This window comes from Meleagris gallopavo, chromosome Z, assembly GCF_905368555.1.
Source record: "Meleagris gallopavo chromosome Z, MGAL_WU_HG_1.1, whole genome shotgun sequence".
NCBI lineage: Eukaryota > Metazoa > Chordata > Aves > Galliformes > Phasianidae > Meleagris > Meleagris gallopavo.
In genome coordinates, this window is record NC_139435.1 from 44,145,728 (window position 1) to 44,162,066 (window position 16,339).

The window sequence follows — 16,339 nt, forward strand, 5'->3', positions numbered from 1 at the left end:
CAAAAACTAAACCACAGATGAAACTATGTTGATTTATGGCACTGACAGAGATCAAAGCAATGAATTGAAAATGCAAAGCCAGCTCCATTCTAAATCCTCAAATCTGTGAAGAAGGACAATCAGCTCCTCTGCTTTTCCAGACCCATTTCTCAATTTTATATATCTACATTTTTAGGATGCTGTTATTATGAAAAAAAAAAAAAAAGTATATTAACTGTTGTGGAAGCAAAGCTGTCACATAAATAGCAAATAACATCTAAGTAGAGAAGTTTAATGTTGCATTCATTGGCTTTACAATGGTAGAGTTCAGCACTCTGTTTTTATAATGAAAAATAATCCAATGTAATTTGACAAAGCCCATAGTTTCAGCTCTGCAAGGACAGCACTGTCTATTTAGGAAACAGACAATACTCATTCAAAGGGTATCTTAAATGAATTCAATGTCAAGAGAAGCAGTAAATCAAAGCCACTACTGGAAAACAACCAAGAGACCAGAAATACATTCAGAATGCTAGCAGTCTTCAACTGTATTAAGTAGGATCTGCACTTAAATGAACAGACAACAAAAAAGTAAAGTAGCAAGAGAAATACTATGTTAGACTCTCCCTTTCATAGTTTCAGCAACACAGGAAGGCTATGATGCCTGAGTTATCATGCATGGCACTTCTAATTGTAATTCTTTTTCCTTTTTCATGTTTGATTTGTATATTTCATTCAATTTCCCAGTGAATGCCTTTTCAAGTTATAGCATACATCTGCTCCTCCCTAAGAGAAAATCTGAAAGTTCTTCTCACTGGACCTCTATACTATAGCATTCAATCTTTCCTGTGTATATTTACCTCCAGTAAACACAGACAGATTTGGTCAGTGTTACATAAGCACTGGTTATCTGAAGTAGCACTAGAGAAAAAAAAGGGACTAAAACAGGATAAGATATATATGACAAGACATATCATATTTGTATGATTTGTTACAGTATCACAAACATGCACGCTTAAGAACAAAAATGCCCAAGCGTATACTTATGTCACTTTGAAAGCAATGTATTCAATTTATTGCATCAAGAGAAGTGAGAGCAGCAGGTCAAAGGAGGGATTCTGCCCCTCTGTTCTCATGAGACCCCACCTGGAGTACTGTGTCCAGCTGTGCTGGGCTGAAGGACAAGAGGTACACTGAGTCTATGAAGTGGATCCAAAGGACAGCCACAAAGATGATCAGACGGCTGAAGCACCTCCACCTGAGAGCTGCAGCTCTTCAGCCTGGGGAAGAAAAAGCTCCAAGAAAACCGTATAGCAGCCTTCCAGTACTTGAAGGAGGCTTACAGAAAAGCTGGGGAAGGGCACATAGCAAAAGGACTAAGGAGAGATGGTTTTAAACTTGAAGAGGGTACATCTAGACTAGATATTAGGAAGAAATTCTTCTCTGTGAGGGTGGTGAGACACTGGAACAGGTTGCCAGCAAGGTTGTGAATTCCCTCCTCCACACACCTCCAGAAGCATTCAAAGCCAGGCTGGGTGGGGCCTTGAGCAAACTGGTGTAGTGGAAGTGTTCCTGCCTGTAGCAGGGAGCTGGAACTAGATGACCTTAAAGGTACCTTCCAACCCAAACCATTCTGTGATTCTATGATTCGCAGGGAAATCACAACAGATATAAAGGGCACAACAACAGTATTTAATAGATATTAGATAATAGATATTTAATTATCCTCAGCTACAAAACACTACCTTTCAGCATAGTCACTACCACTACTTACCTATGTGTTTTCACTAACAATGAACAGGACTCTATATGATCTATATGCCACTCTCATAAAAACCGATACATGACTAGGTTTGCAGATGATACTCTCCCAAGTGTGGAGAGGTCTTGCAGAGAGATTTTGACAGAAAACTGGTCAATCGCCAATTGCATGATGTTTAACAAATCAAGTCTGCTAAATCAAACTAAATTCTGCACCTGGGGCAACCCTGCTTATATGTATGGATTGGAGGAAGTGAGCAAAGACCAGACTTGCAGAAAGGGATCTAGAGGTTCTGATTTATGTCAAGTTGAATCTGAGTCAGAATGTGCCCTGGCAGCCCAAAAGGCCAATTGTATCTTGGGATACATCAGGACCAGGACTGCCACCAGACAAGAGGAGGGACTGTCCACTCTGCTCTGCACTGTGTGGCCTCACTTCCAGCACTGGCTGTGGATTTGGGTATCACAATATTAAATGGAAATAAAACCATTACAGAACTTTCTATTGCAGAGCTTCTAAATGAGAGCTACAAAGACAGGGACAGGTCTGGAGGACAAGGTTTGTGCAGAGTAGCTGAAGTCCCTGTATTTTTCAGCTCAGAGCAGAGAAGGCTGAGAGGAGGCCTCATGGTGGCCTACAGCCCTTCACAGGGAGTGGAGGGACAGCACTGAGCACTGCTCTCTGGTGAGAGAGACAGGACCCAAGGGAACAATACGGAGCTGTATCAAGGGAGAGTTAGCCTGGGGATTAGGGAAAGGTTCTTCTACAGAAGGTTGTGAAGCGCTGAAACCTCCCCAGGGCTCTGGTTGTAGCCCCAAGCTGCGAAGTTCAAGGAGTTTTTGGTCAACATTCTCAGAAATTTTGGATAGTTCTTTGTGGAGGCATGAGTTGAAATCTATGATTGTTGTCGATTCCTTCCAATTCAGGATATTCTTTCATTCTGTGGCTCAATAGTACAGGAAGAAGGGTAAATTTGTTGGTTAGACACATGCCTCTGTTTCTCACTGCTTGTCTGTGAAGTGAAATTTCACAGCACAACAATCAGTAAAGAATGAATTTAATGAGAATTAAGTACATTTTTTATCACATAACATTATAATATGTAGTTGCATATGAATCTGTAAAGTGTATTTTATTTCATTTTTTCAAATGAAAATAGAGATACTGTCTCCCTCCTTTTGAAAAGCCTTGATAAAAACTTATGGAACACTAATCACACAGTCCAAGGTTTCCTATCACATCTCTATCCACCATATTTTAATAACTCCAGCATATTCTTGAAGTGTACTTGATGAAATAAAAAATGTCAAAATACAGGTGATGGTCATTATCCTTTAAACAGCAACTAAGAACCTGAGAAACTGGAAATTTGCACGTACAAAATAATTGTCACGGAAGAAGTATTTATCAGAGCAAAGAATAAGTATTTTATATTTTGAGGATAAAATTCAATTTATAAGGGAACAGCCGTCTATCATATTTGACTTTTTTGACATATCTTACCAGAGAATAAAATACCTTCAGGTGCTGGAAAAGTAAACTGTGTAATCAGCATCTTTCCTTGGAGTTTCTATTACTGTACTGGGACTTTTATTATTAGCCAAACCTTCATACTATTTGAGTTTCTGAGGCTTCTGAAATAAGGCAATATAACACAGAACAGTTAAGGGCTGGAAGGGACCTCTGGTGGTAATCTGGTCCAGTCCTTGCTCAAGGAAGGACACCCAAAGCAGGTTAATTACCCAAAACTATATCAACGCAGCTTCTGAAGATCTCCAAGGAGGAGATCCCACAAACCTCTCTGGGCAACCTGTGCCAATGCTTCATCATCTGCACAGCACAGAAATGCTTCCTGACATTCAGAGGGAAACTTCTGTGCTCCAAATTGCACCCACTGTCTCCTGTCCTGGTGCTGGGCATCAGTGAGAGAAGCTTGGCTCCATCCTCTTTACACCCTCTCTTCAGGTATAGATGGTAAGACCATTCTGAGCCTCCACTTCTACAAGCTGAACAATCCCAATCGTTGACATTACCAGTGCTATTGTTAAGATTTTACCACAAAAAAAGTACGGTTCTAGCAGACCAGGAATCAAATGAAACTTAAACAATCCTGATTCCTCTCTTAGGACCAGTAAGATCATATTTAGACAACGTGTCTACAAAACAGCTATAACATGTAAATTGGCACAACCTAAGAATTTCCAGGAATATATAATCATGAATTGTCAAAAAAAAAAAAAAAAAAAAAAAAAAATTTGGAGAGTAGATTATTCTCTAAAGGATGAGCAAGATCATTCTTCTTAGGTAAATCAAGACTGACAGAGAATTTGTAAAGGGGAAAAAAAAAAAGACTGTAAATACAGGTTTGTATCTGCTCTCAATAAAATAAAAAGCACTCAACAGGAAACGCTCATAAAACAAAAGCAAGTAAAAGACAGCAAGGTCTGCTTATTCAGATCTAACTCCACCTGAAAGGTGTTTTCCCTCCAAATGGACAAAAAAATCAAGCATGGCCACAACTTAAATGGGATTTTAGAAGTCCCAAGAAAATTGATTTCCAGATTTTTATCTCATTTAGGTGACTTAGGTACTTAGGTCTATGTTCACAGAATCACAGAATGGCCCGGGTTGGAAGGGACTTCAACAATCATAAACCTCCAACCCCCCACCACAGGCAAGGCCACCAACCTTCACATTTAATCAGGCTGCCCAGGGCCCCATCCAACCTTCAAGGAGGCCTTGAACACCGCCAGGGATGACAGGTCATCCACAACTTCTCTGGACAGCCTGTTCCAGCACCTCACCACTCTCATAATAAAGAACTTCCCCCTGACATCCAACTCAAATCTTCCCTCACTCAACTTAAAAGCATTTCCTCTTGTCCTGCTGTTACCTAACCTTTCAAAGAGTTGATTCCCTTCCTGTTTGTAGGCTTCCTTTAGGTACCAGAAGGCTGCAGTGAGATCACCCCACAGCATTCTTTTCACCATGCTGAACAAGCCCAGCTCCTCAGCCCGTCTTTGTAGGTGAGGTGCTCCAGCCCCCTGATAATTTTGTGGCCCTCCCCTGGACGCTCCAACAGCTAAAGAGATGTGATCCAACTCAGCCTTTTCTTCCGCCCAGAAGCAATACAAGAGCATGAGCACAGGTCTGGACCCCAGACAGGAGCTGTCCTGCTCTGCTGGCATTTGCTATCCCCTTAGGCACTGCTATAGTCAATGCATGTAACCCACTTCAAGTACTGATGGGCTTTGGTAACTAATGGTGTTTCTCACTCACTAGGGATTAGAACCAAATTTCACCCTGAATAATCACAAATATTTGCTGAGTCCAAGTTATTTATGAAAATTCTTTTTTTTTCTTTTTTTTCTGTTAAACAGACTATTATTTTGGTGAACAGAGGTTATCACATTCAGCTCCACAAGTGGCTTCTGGCTTTTTTGCAACTGAAATCTAAACAGATAATATATAAGAATACTAATATAGACCAGACCCCACAGCCAGTTTAAAGAACAAGATGGATGTAATTAACAGTGATAACAAATAACATATTTACAGATCAGATCCATAATAAAAGCATTTTTCTCAACAAAATGCAAAGAAAGTGAGGATACTGGAAGTCAGTAAGATTTTATTTCATTTAATCAGGCTTGATTTCTTGTACATGTTCCAAGAGGTCTATTAATGTTTTTCTCTCCTACCTTTTTTTTTTTTTTTTTTTTTTTTTTGAGTAAAGCCAGTCTTCCATCAGTAATGAAAAGCCTCAAGATTGAATATGGTAGTGGACAAATAGTCTTATTCCCAGTATTTAAAGCAGGACGAAAGGAAAAGGAAAGGAGAAGGGAAGGAGGAGGAAAGCAAAGAAGAAGGAAAAAGGAAAAAAAAACAACACGTAACAACCCACACAACTCTGGTATAATTTTAGCAGATGCAACCACTGCTAAAAATATATCCTATTTTGATTTTTTTTTTCTTTCAACTTAAAGGTCTAAAAACTGCAGTTAACAGCTCAGTACAACATTTTCAGCTTTTTTTAAGTGCTTATTTTTATACTAAGTGATATTCACTGCAGTCTTAATGCTTTACCCAAATTTAGCAAGAAGTCATAAATTAATCCCATACAGACAAGCAAAGTATGCTTTTAATTTCCTGAAAATTGTTGTATTTGCAGTGGTATTCCAAAATGATGGTACAGACTTTTACAAAATCACTAGTGTAAGGATTTTAAACATAATGAAATTGACAGGGACTGAAGAAAGCCAAAGCATGTCAATTCAAAAAAGCTAAGTTTATCCAGCTGTTCAAGATGTAATTAACTTTTCCTGTATTTTGTCTGTTGAGATAAATTAAGATTCTTCTTACTGAAAATACTATTAGAAAGACACATTTCCTTACTAGGTCAGACATCTGAAAACAGACACAATTATCATGATCTATTTCTGAAAAGCAAAAAGAACAACGCATTTTAAATGAGATAAAAGCATTAAACTTGGATAGAATAAAGAACAAGATGGAAAACTTGAAATATTGTTCCCTAGCTATATAGCATTCTGCACTTGCAAATAATCACTACAAAATTGTTTTTCCTGCAAACACCTCACAACATTTTGGTTTTTACTGGGCAGGAAAACTAGCACAATTTTTTTTTCAGTGTACTAATTCATTGTGAGTAATTCAGTGCAAATAAAACAGTCCACTAACTCTACTAAAATTAGGTTCTGTAATGCCAGACAAGTTCTTCAGAAAAAGAAAAGAAGAAGTGAGAACGTCTTACTAAAAAATTAATGTTCACTTCTATTCATAAGGGCAACCGATAACACCACACTATATGCACCAATCTAATCTAATTTGCTATTTATAAAACTCACTTTTTAAATATTTTCTATCACTTCCAATGGAAGGAACAACAGTTTAAATTTTCCAACAAAAATCTCTCAGAAAAGCAAAAGATAAGTATGTAAGTTGCTTTGAAAGTTATGCCTCCTTTTAATTTCCATAGAAACTACAGCAGACACCACTCAGTATTTGACAGAGCAAATTCTCAGCTACAATACACTATTTTTCAATAGTCACCACCATTAACTGTGTGTAGTCTTCAAACTGGTATGGGGCCTGGTGTGCAAGTGAAAGGCTGTCTTCCTCTGACCTGACACTGGAAGTTCAAGTCTTCAGTTTAGTCAGCACCACAATTTAGCAGTCAGAGTTGGTCGTTTCTCTAGATTCCAGGAAATCTAGAAGGATCATTCCCTTCTTGTCCCTCAGAAAAGATAGTACATATCACTTTAACTGCTAAGAGCTTCATCTTGAACTTTTTACAACAGCAAGCAATTTACGCCATCACTCCATGGACTACTGGTTTGACTTTGGCTTGTAGTGGTGACACACCATGTCTCATCACCAGTAATGAAACTGTCACCTTCAGCCTCGTACTGTTTCAACAGGTCCCGAGAAACTTGAATGTGGTGTCCTTCTATTCCTGGGCAAGCCTTCATTGAATCCACCTGGAGCAAACTGATATTTCAACGTTGCCATCATCGTTTCCAACATACTGAAGCCAATATTCAGTTTCTGTTGCCTGGTTTTGATCTGCTGATTCATACAAAAGAGCTGATTGAGATGCTCTTCCTTTTGTGCTGTGTCAGCTGAACATGGCCACTGAAACTCTGCATGTCTTTTACACTGCAGTTACCACTGCTGAAACTCAACACTCACACACCACTGTGCTCACAAACACTGTTTGGTCTCCATAAATCTTCAGCAAACATCGATGAACGTCACCAGGTGCCCTTTTTTCCGCATGGAGAAATTCAATGACACACCTTTGATCCATATGCACTTATAGACAGACGTCATTAGTCAGACTGCCATGCGTTACATGGCAACAAAATGTAATGAGATATCAGTGGGAAGGTTCAACCTCTGCTGCCACACCACTAACATCCACCCCAGATGTTGTGGGCCAGCATAATAAAATAAGAGGCACTATTTTCAGAGCAGCTCTCATATTTTTTGCGTAATGTGTTCAAAAAACAATATCTCAAATACATATACAGAACGAATACATGAAAAGGCTGAAAAACCTACATACATATCATATATCTGTATGAATACATGACCTGAAATGAAACATGGGAAGTGGTATCTCATTTTCCTTCTTTAAGCCTGAACAACAAATTGCCATTAGTTTGTTTGTGTAAAAATAAACGGGAAGATGGACAGATACCATCTAACCATTAAATAAAACTACTGACTGTTCATTTAATGTTTTAATGCAGGAATGGAAAAAGTGGGTGTGAGGGAGAGAAGAGATGGAATGGGGGAAAGCCCAAGAATCTTTCATGCAACTTATACAAAAAGATCACAGAATCACAGAATCACAGAATTGTAGGGGTTGGAAGGGACCTCTAGAGATCATCGAGACCAACCCCCCTGCCAAAGCAGGCTCCCTACACCAGGTCGCACAGGTAGGCGTCCAGGCGAGACTTGAATATCTCCAGAGAAGGAGACTCCACAACCTCCCTGGGCAGCCTGTTCCAGTGCTCCGTCACCCTCACCGTGAAGAAGTTCTTACGCACATTCATGTGAAACTTCCTATGCTGCAGCTTATGTCCGTTTCCCCTCGTCCTCTCTCCACGTACCACTGAAAAGAGACTGGCCTCACCACTATGGCCGCCACATCTCAAATATTTATAAACCTGGATCAGGTCCCCTCTCAGTCTTCTTTTCTCAAGGCTAAACAGACCCAGTTCACTTAGCCTTTCTTCATAGGGGAGATGCTCCAGGCCCTTCACCATCTTTGTGGCCCTCCGCTGGACTCTTTCCAAGAGATCCCTGTCTTTTTTGTACTGGGGAGCCCAGAACTGGACACAGTACTCCAGATGAGGCCTTACCAGGGCACAGTAGAGGCGGAGGATCACCTCCCTCGACCTGCTGCACACACCCTTCTTAATGCACCCCAGAATGCCGTTGGCCTTTTTGGCCACGAGGGCACATTGCTGGCTCATGGCCAACCCGTCGTCCACCAGGACGCCCAGGTCCCTCTCTGCAGAGCTCCTCTCCAGCAGCTCATCCCCCAGCCTGTATTGGTGCATGCAATTATTCCTCCCTAGGTGTAAGACCCTACACTTGCTTTTGTTGAACCTCATCCGGTTTCTTACTGCCCAGCTCTCCAGCCTGTCCAGGTCTCGCTGAATGGCAGCACAGCCTTCAGGCGTGTCAGCCAATCCTCCCAACTTCGTATCATCAGCAAACTTGCTGAGGGTGGCCACTGTCCCCTCATCAAGGTCATTGATGAAGATGTTGAACAAGACCGGGCCCAGCACAGACCCCTGGGGGACACCACTGGTTACAGGTCTCCAGCCAGACTCTGCACCACCAACGACGACCCTCTGCGCTCTGCCAGTCAGCCAGTTCTCAACCCACCTCACTGTCCACTCGTCTATCCCACACTTCCTCAGCTTTGTTATAAGGATGTCGTGGGAGACAGTATCAAAAAGATGTTCATTCAGCATCTAGCAAGGGACATGTTCAAATTCTTTCTCTTTTCCAATCTGCAGTTTTGTCTATTAGATGTTACTACAGACTCACACAAACTTTTCTATCCAGATATTTCAATGACCTACATCCTAAAGTACTAAAGCTCTTTACTCACACTTTCATGCCTCTTTCTTGACAAAAAGACTATAGACTTTCCTAAACTTCAATAAACTCACTGTTAGCATAGTGACCCACCGTAAAACTTTCAGGTAACACTGACAATTTGCTTACATACTCAGTATTTAAAACACTTTCAAAGGAACTTTAATTAAGCTGAAGATCGTCTTACTGTCTTATCAAATTAGAAGTAACATAAAGCATCAAACTCTTTCCAGTCATTTAGTGAAAAATGCCAAAATGCCTAATTTCAATACTTCTTCAGGTCTCAGGAATTTTCTCACTTAAAAAAAAAAAACAAAACCAAAAAAAAGAACAATAATTGATTGCCCCTATTTAACCACAACTCATAAAGTATTTCCAGTAACTTCAGTCCAAGAAAGGATTAGAAATAACTTACAGCTACAAAATCCTCCTAAAAATCTTACACAGTGGCTAAGTGGAACAATCTGTTGCTTCTTGCTTTGCAGTCCAAAAAAGGGACAAGTTGCAGCATGAAACAGTGCTCGCTGAAGGAAATTATTTATTCATTTCTAGATATTTTACTACTTTTTTTTTTTTAAACAAGCCTGGAGGTTCTACTTCATTTCAAAGGCAATTAAATAATCAAGCATACAAATATCTCCATGAAGCACCTAATTAAAGACTTATTCTTCAGTAGTCTGTCAATTACTTGTGAAAAGAAACTGATTTTCACCCATTAACATTCAGCCAAGTTGAGATCTGACCTAATGTTAATAGGTGCATACAGACCCTCCTGAGAAACAACATATTTCTCACTGTTTTCTTTTTGCAGTGTGTTTGGTTTTTCTTGTTTTTTTGTGTGGGGGGGGTTGTTTTGTTTTGTTGTTTTTTTTTGGTTTTTTTTTTTGCTCTGTTTCCAATTCTACGGCAATTAGTTAGAATTCAGTTTTAAAAAAGAAAAATATTTTATAGATACTCTTTTTACATCAGAAAATCTCAAGAGGGATGAAACATGTTTCTTATACATATCAAATATATGAAATAAATGTTTCAAACTTTGTATACTTTATTTCTCTTTCTGATAAAGAATTTGCAAAGCCCTTTCCAAAAACAGTTATACTGTAACTGATCAATTTAGCTGTAGAAATGCAATGATCTAATGGAGAATTTAGTGTAGTTTACAGAATAATTGCTACCATCAAAAGTTGGTCAAATCAATTTGAAACAAAATTCCAAACTACTGACAGGTTTTTCTACGCCAGAACAAATGCATATTAACAAGAAGAGGAGTTCCAAAGAATACATTTGATTGATACTTCATGAAGGTAGTCACCTAAAAAATAAGGAGGAAAATGTTATGGTATTTATTGCCTTTTTTGCTTCAGTATTTAATATTACTGATTGATATGCAGTAGTCCAGTCATCTGAAGTGATGGACCACCACTAAGAGAGCAGCAACTTTTCATTTGCAGTCACTGAAATTCTAAGGTAACAATTCTATCAGCTGAATGTCCATAAATTAACAGGGTCTGATGGGATTTATCCTAGACTACTGAGGGAGTCAGTTGATGCTGTGACTGACTGGACCCTTTCAACAGTTTACCAAAGGTTTCGAAAGTCTGAGGAGGGCCCTGCTGACTAGAAGCCTGACAGTGCTATACCTGGCTACATAAAATATATTAGAGTATGCCCAGAAAACTACAGATCTGTCATCTAACCTCAGTCCCTGAGAAAGTTATTGAAAAGATTATCCTGGGGGATACTGAAAGGCATTTGAAGAGCACAGCCCTGCCCTACTAATCTGATCTCCTTCTATGTTAAGATCACCTGGTTGGTGGATAAAAACGAGGTGTCAGATGTCATCTTTCTGGATTACAGTAACAGTCCTGATAATGTCTCCCAAAGCATCCTTTTGGACACATCATCAATGCATGAGATAAACAGATTAATTCCACACTTCATGATGAACCGGCTGAACTGCAGAGGTCAACAGGCTCCAAATGGGGCTAAATCTGGCTGGTCAGACATTAGTGGTGATCCTCAGCGCCATTCTAGGGCCAGTTCTATTCAATATTTTTATCAATGATTTAAATGCTGCTGTGGAATGCACCTTCAGCAAGTTTAGTAACACTAAACTGGGAGATGCTGTTGGACAAAAGGCCTTGCAGAGGAATCTAGACAAATTGCAACACTGGGCAACCAGCAATGGCATGAAACTCAACCAAGGCAAATGCTGGGTTCTGCACTGGGATACAGTAATGAAAGACTGCATTAACTAAACCAAACAGAAAACTGCAATAATAAATTCCAAAGCACTTGAGCGCCACAGAACAACCCATCCTTTATGAAAACAGCAGGGCAAGTAACCTCTGTTATAGTTGAGACTTAGCTTTTTTTCTAGCATTCTAAAAAATCAAGTCCAACTCTTTGAGGCAAATTCTAAAGAAGTAATGCATCATGACTCATACTTACCAATATAAACATTTGTGGATATCTTACTACCTATCAAATATTAACCAAGCATGTTGATCTAATATCTCATATTTTAAAAACATTGTTCAAAGGATAGTTTACATACCCATCTCATTAATAGTTGCTCTTGCTTTTGAGACAAAAGAACCAACTTCGCTTGAATGCATTTTTGCTCTTTCTTTAAGGTCAGCACCTGTAAGTGACATTTCACATGCATGTTAGCAAACTGTATATAGTACTATACATTAGTTTTTAGAAGTGAAATATAGCTGTGTGGGAAAAAAAAAAGTCTACTTTGAGACATTAATAGTTCAAATTGGTCATTTCATTCATTCATTTTCCACAGATTGCAAGGAAAACACAGGATTTTATCATAAGAAAAAGTCAAATTACACAGCAAATTTTCATTAAGTATGCTCTTTGCAGTGGTGTTTCTTCTTCTCATATTAATAAACAATAAAGCTAGGTTAACACTTCATCTGATTTGCACTTCTATTTTCTCATCTGTGTCACAAAGTATGATAGTTACGTCATTTTCTTATTGTGTCCTGTTGTTATTCTTTTACTGGAATCTGAAGAAGTACTTAGAATGCATATTTTTACAGTAACAGACAATATTTATCTAAATAAAAACTTCTACACTGAGCCAAGTACAATTTCTCAGCCAAGCAATCAATTAAAAAAAAAAACACAACAAAAAGCCAGTTTTATGTTTCTCTACCCTAAGAATGAAAATACCAGGAAAATGCATCAGACTTCAGCTGAGTTAAAATTCTAACCCTTACTTAAAACTAAGCAGCCCTATGTTCCTCTTTTGTATCTTTCTGGACTTAATTTGTGCTATAAAATAAAAAATAATAAAAATAAAAGAATATCTATATGACACCAAAGTGTCTCATTTCACCTTTGTTATTCTATGTATGTCAATGAGGCACACATTTGCATGTTTCCCAATAAATAACATAAAGTAGCATTTAAAACATCAGATATCTTTTGAAACATTCCATGGAACTTTCTGATTTACTGCAATTGAAGAGAGACTGACAGGGCAGTTGAGCAGTCAGTGTACACCTGAAATTGCAGTCAAGTGCGTGCTGCAGCAAAATGCTAGAATTCTTCATAATTGCTACCTTAGTAACTCAAAGTGCATACAAAAATCTTGACAGGAATCTCAAAAGCAAACAGAATTGGCATTTATAAATCTGAACTGTCACTTGAGTAATACGAAGCTGCAAACTGCCTTCACAAATGCATTATATAGAGTTCTGTTACTGAAAGGATCTTTACAAAACTCAATGACAATACCTACTATAAAAGTTATTGATATAGGAATTGCACAATTAAAACATTTCAATTTCAGCAGTTAATGTTAGGGATTGGCTTTTACAACTTTGTCTAAAAGCATACTATTACCTATACAACAAGATGCTGATACACTGAAATCCTGCTCACTTGGCATGCCATTGAAAAATAAATTTCAAAGGAAAGGCTGTGGACTTAAAAATCCACAGAACTGCTTAGAAATCCATAGAACTGCTGCTAAGAAAATGTACTGCTAAGATTAAACTAAGGCAAGTCTTAGATTTTAAGTTATTCAAGCTCATTAAGAAAATGGATTCAAAGCCTCCTCCCCTCAAAAAGAACCCAGCAACAAAACAACAAAAAAACAATCCTAAAACAAAAACACAGACTACGGCCTTTGACCTGCATTTAGAATATACACTTCTTTTAAGACGATTTCTACAGAAATCTATGATGTTTCAACAATACATTTGATACAAATGGATTAAAATACAGCAGTTACATTAATTTAAAATTAATGAAAATTTGTAAGAATTTCTAGTACAATAATTGATTTTAGTTTCTTAACCAATTTCTGTAATCTTACTTCCTTTTTAAAGCACTTCTCCCTCAAAACTGCCAAGGTAAGAGAAAGTTATTTTCCTAACTCTTTCCTATTGTAGCATAGTAACAGAAGTTTTTTAGAGAATACTTTTAGGCTAAAACCCATTCACTTCACTCCAATATTTCATAGGCAACAGACCTGACACTGACCTAACACTTTCATTCCTGCCACAAGATTAAACCACTGATCAAAGAATCCTTGAATAATTCCTTGATCCACTCAGTAAAGAATCATTCCTGGCTGCCTGGTGAAGTCCCCAGTGACTGGAAAAAGGGAAACGTTACTCTCACTTTTAAGAAAGGGAGAAAGGAAGACCCAAGGAAGCCAGTGCAACTGCTGTGCAATGCAATGCACTGCAAGCCAGTGAGCCTCACCTCTGTGCCTGGGAAGATCATGGAGCAGATCCTCCTAAAAGCTATGTTAAGGCACATACGAGATAAAGAGGTGATTCGAGACAGCCAGCATGGCTTCATCAAAGGTAGATCTTGCTTGACCAATCTGATGGCCTTCTATGATGGAGTGATGGCTTCAGTGGATGGGGGAAGGGTGATGGATGTCATCTACCTGGACTTCCGTAAGGCCTTTGACAAGGTCCCTCACCACATCCTTCTCTCTAAATTGAAGAGGTATGTATTTAAAGGATGGACTGTTTGATGGATTAGGAATTGGCTGGCTGGACGCAGGCAAAGGGTTGTGATCAATGGTTCTGTGTCAGGGTGGAGGCCGGTCACAAGCAGTGTCCCTAGGGGGTTGTTCTTGGGACCGGTGCTCTTCAACATCTTCATCAATTACATAGATGAGTGCATCGAGTGCACCCTCAGCAAGTTCGTGGATGACACCACACAGAGCGGTGCAGTCAATACACTGGAAAGAAGGGAAGCCATCCAGAGGAACCTGGACAGGCTGAAAAAGCGGGCCCATGAAAACCTAATGAGGTTCAATAACAACAAGTACAACGTGCTGCCCTTGGATCAGGGCAATCCCAGGTATTTATACAAACTGGGGGAAGATCTCCTTGAGAGCTCTGAGGAGAAGGATCTGGGGGTCCTGGTGGATGAGAAGCTGGACATGAGACGGTACTGTGTGCTTGCAGCCCAGAAGGCCAACTCTGTTCTGGGCTGCATTAAGAAAGGGGTGGCAAGCAGGGAGAGGGAGGTGACTGTCCCCCTCTACTCAGTTCTTGTTAGGCTCCATCTGGAGTACTGCATCCAGGCATGGGATTCCCAACACAAGAGAGATGCAGAGCTCTTGGAATGGGTCCAGAGGAGGGCCACTAAGATGATCAGAGGGCTGGAGTACCTCTCCTATGAGGAAAGATTGAGGGAACTGGGATTGTTTAACTTGGAGAAGAGAAGGGGCCAGGGAGACCTCACTGTGAAGGGAGCAAATGAACAGGAGGGGGAACAGCTGTTTACGAGGACGGACAGTGATAGGACAAGGGAGAATGGTCTTAAACTGAAACAGCAGAGGCTTAGATTAGATATTAGGAGGAAGGATATTAGAGGTTGGTGACACATTGAAACAGGTTGCCTAAGGACATTGTGGATGCCCCATCCCTGGAGGTATTCGAGGCCAGGCTGAATGTGGCTCTGGGCAGCCTGGTCTGGTGGTTGGCAACCCTGCATATGGCAGAGGGGGTTAAAACTAGATGATTATTTTGTTCCTTTTCAACCCAGGCCACTCTATGATTCTATGATTTTATGATTTCATGATTCAAGTTGCTTCAATAGCTGTGAAGAAGCATGCAGTTCAACCAAAGACTTCTGCTCTCAGCTTTTTCAAAGATCCCTCCTGTCATCCTAAGTGTCTTCAGGGTATCTAATAATATTTGCACAAGTCCTGACAGCAACAACATAGTTAAAAGTTTAAATTAAAAAAAATAATAAGATTAAACCTCTGCAACTTTCCCATGGATCACAGCTAAAATATCTGGGTATGTTGACCTATTGTCATGGTTTCATGATTTTTCATTATCGGTATTCCACATCATAACATCATGCACTGCACTGGGGGTTTGACTGCTGATGCTCAAGTTCCGGGTGCCTGTCCAGAGGAGAAGAGCAGCTACGTTTCCCCAGGGGGCTTTGCGGTTAGCGAAGAGATATAACTCCCGGCAAGGTCACCTGATGCTCTCTTCTTTGCCTGCGCTGCTTCGCTTGCGCTTCTCTGCCTGCGCTTCTCTGCCTGCGCTTCTCGCCTGCGCTTCTCTGCCTGCGCTTCTCATCTCAGCGTTGTGGTAAGGCCGATCCACCATCAATTTCACATTCTCTCTCCTTATAAAATTCTGTTGATACCATATTTAGTAAATTACTTTGTTTTACCTCAGATTGTTGTCACTGTTTTCAATTATTTCGGGGTCCCTTATTTTCTTTTTTTTTTTCCGGGAGCGCGGATCCGCGGATCCCTCCGCCCTTCTAGTCACGGAACCGGGCCGAACCAGCCCGTAAACCGTTGACACCTATCTACTTCCCCACATTCACCACCATAGTGGAAATGCTAAGTCATGGCTTGAAACAGTGATTGAGCACCTGGTAAGAAGACAGGACCAATCCAGCAGAGCTCTTGTGTGCGCAATGCACCTGAGTGAACGGAAGAGGTGAATC

At 39.9% G+C, this 16,339-nt stretch overlaps 1 protein-coding gene across 3 annotated transcripts in view; it reads right to left on the reverse strand.

Annotated features, from left to right (window-relative positions):
• Positions 1-16,339, reverse strand: part of AUH (AU RNA binding methylglutaconyl-CoA hydratase) — a 121,849-nt gene that overhangs the window by 72,271 nt on the left and 33,239 nt on the right. For all 3 annotated transcript variants that reach the window (XR_014880694.1, XR_014880693.1, XM_085214474.1), the window contains exon 4: positions 11,937-12,023. Coding sequence is in view for 1 of the 3 variants with exons in the window: in XM_085214474.1 (XP_085070600.1) it covers positions 11,937-12,023 (87 nt within the window). In the remaining 2 variants the exon portion in view is untranslated. The remainder of the gene's footprint in view (positions 1-11,936; positions 12,024-16,339) is intronic.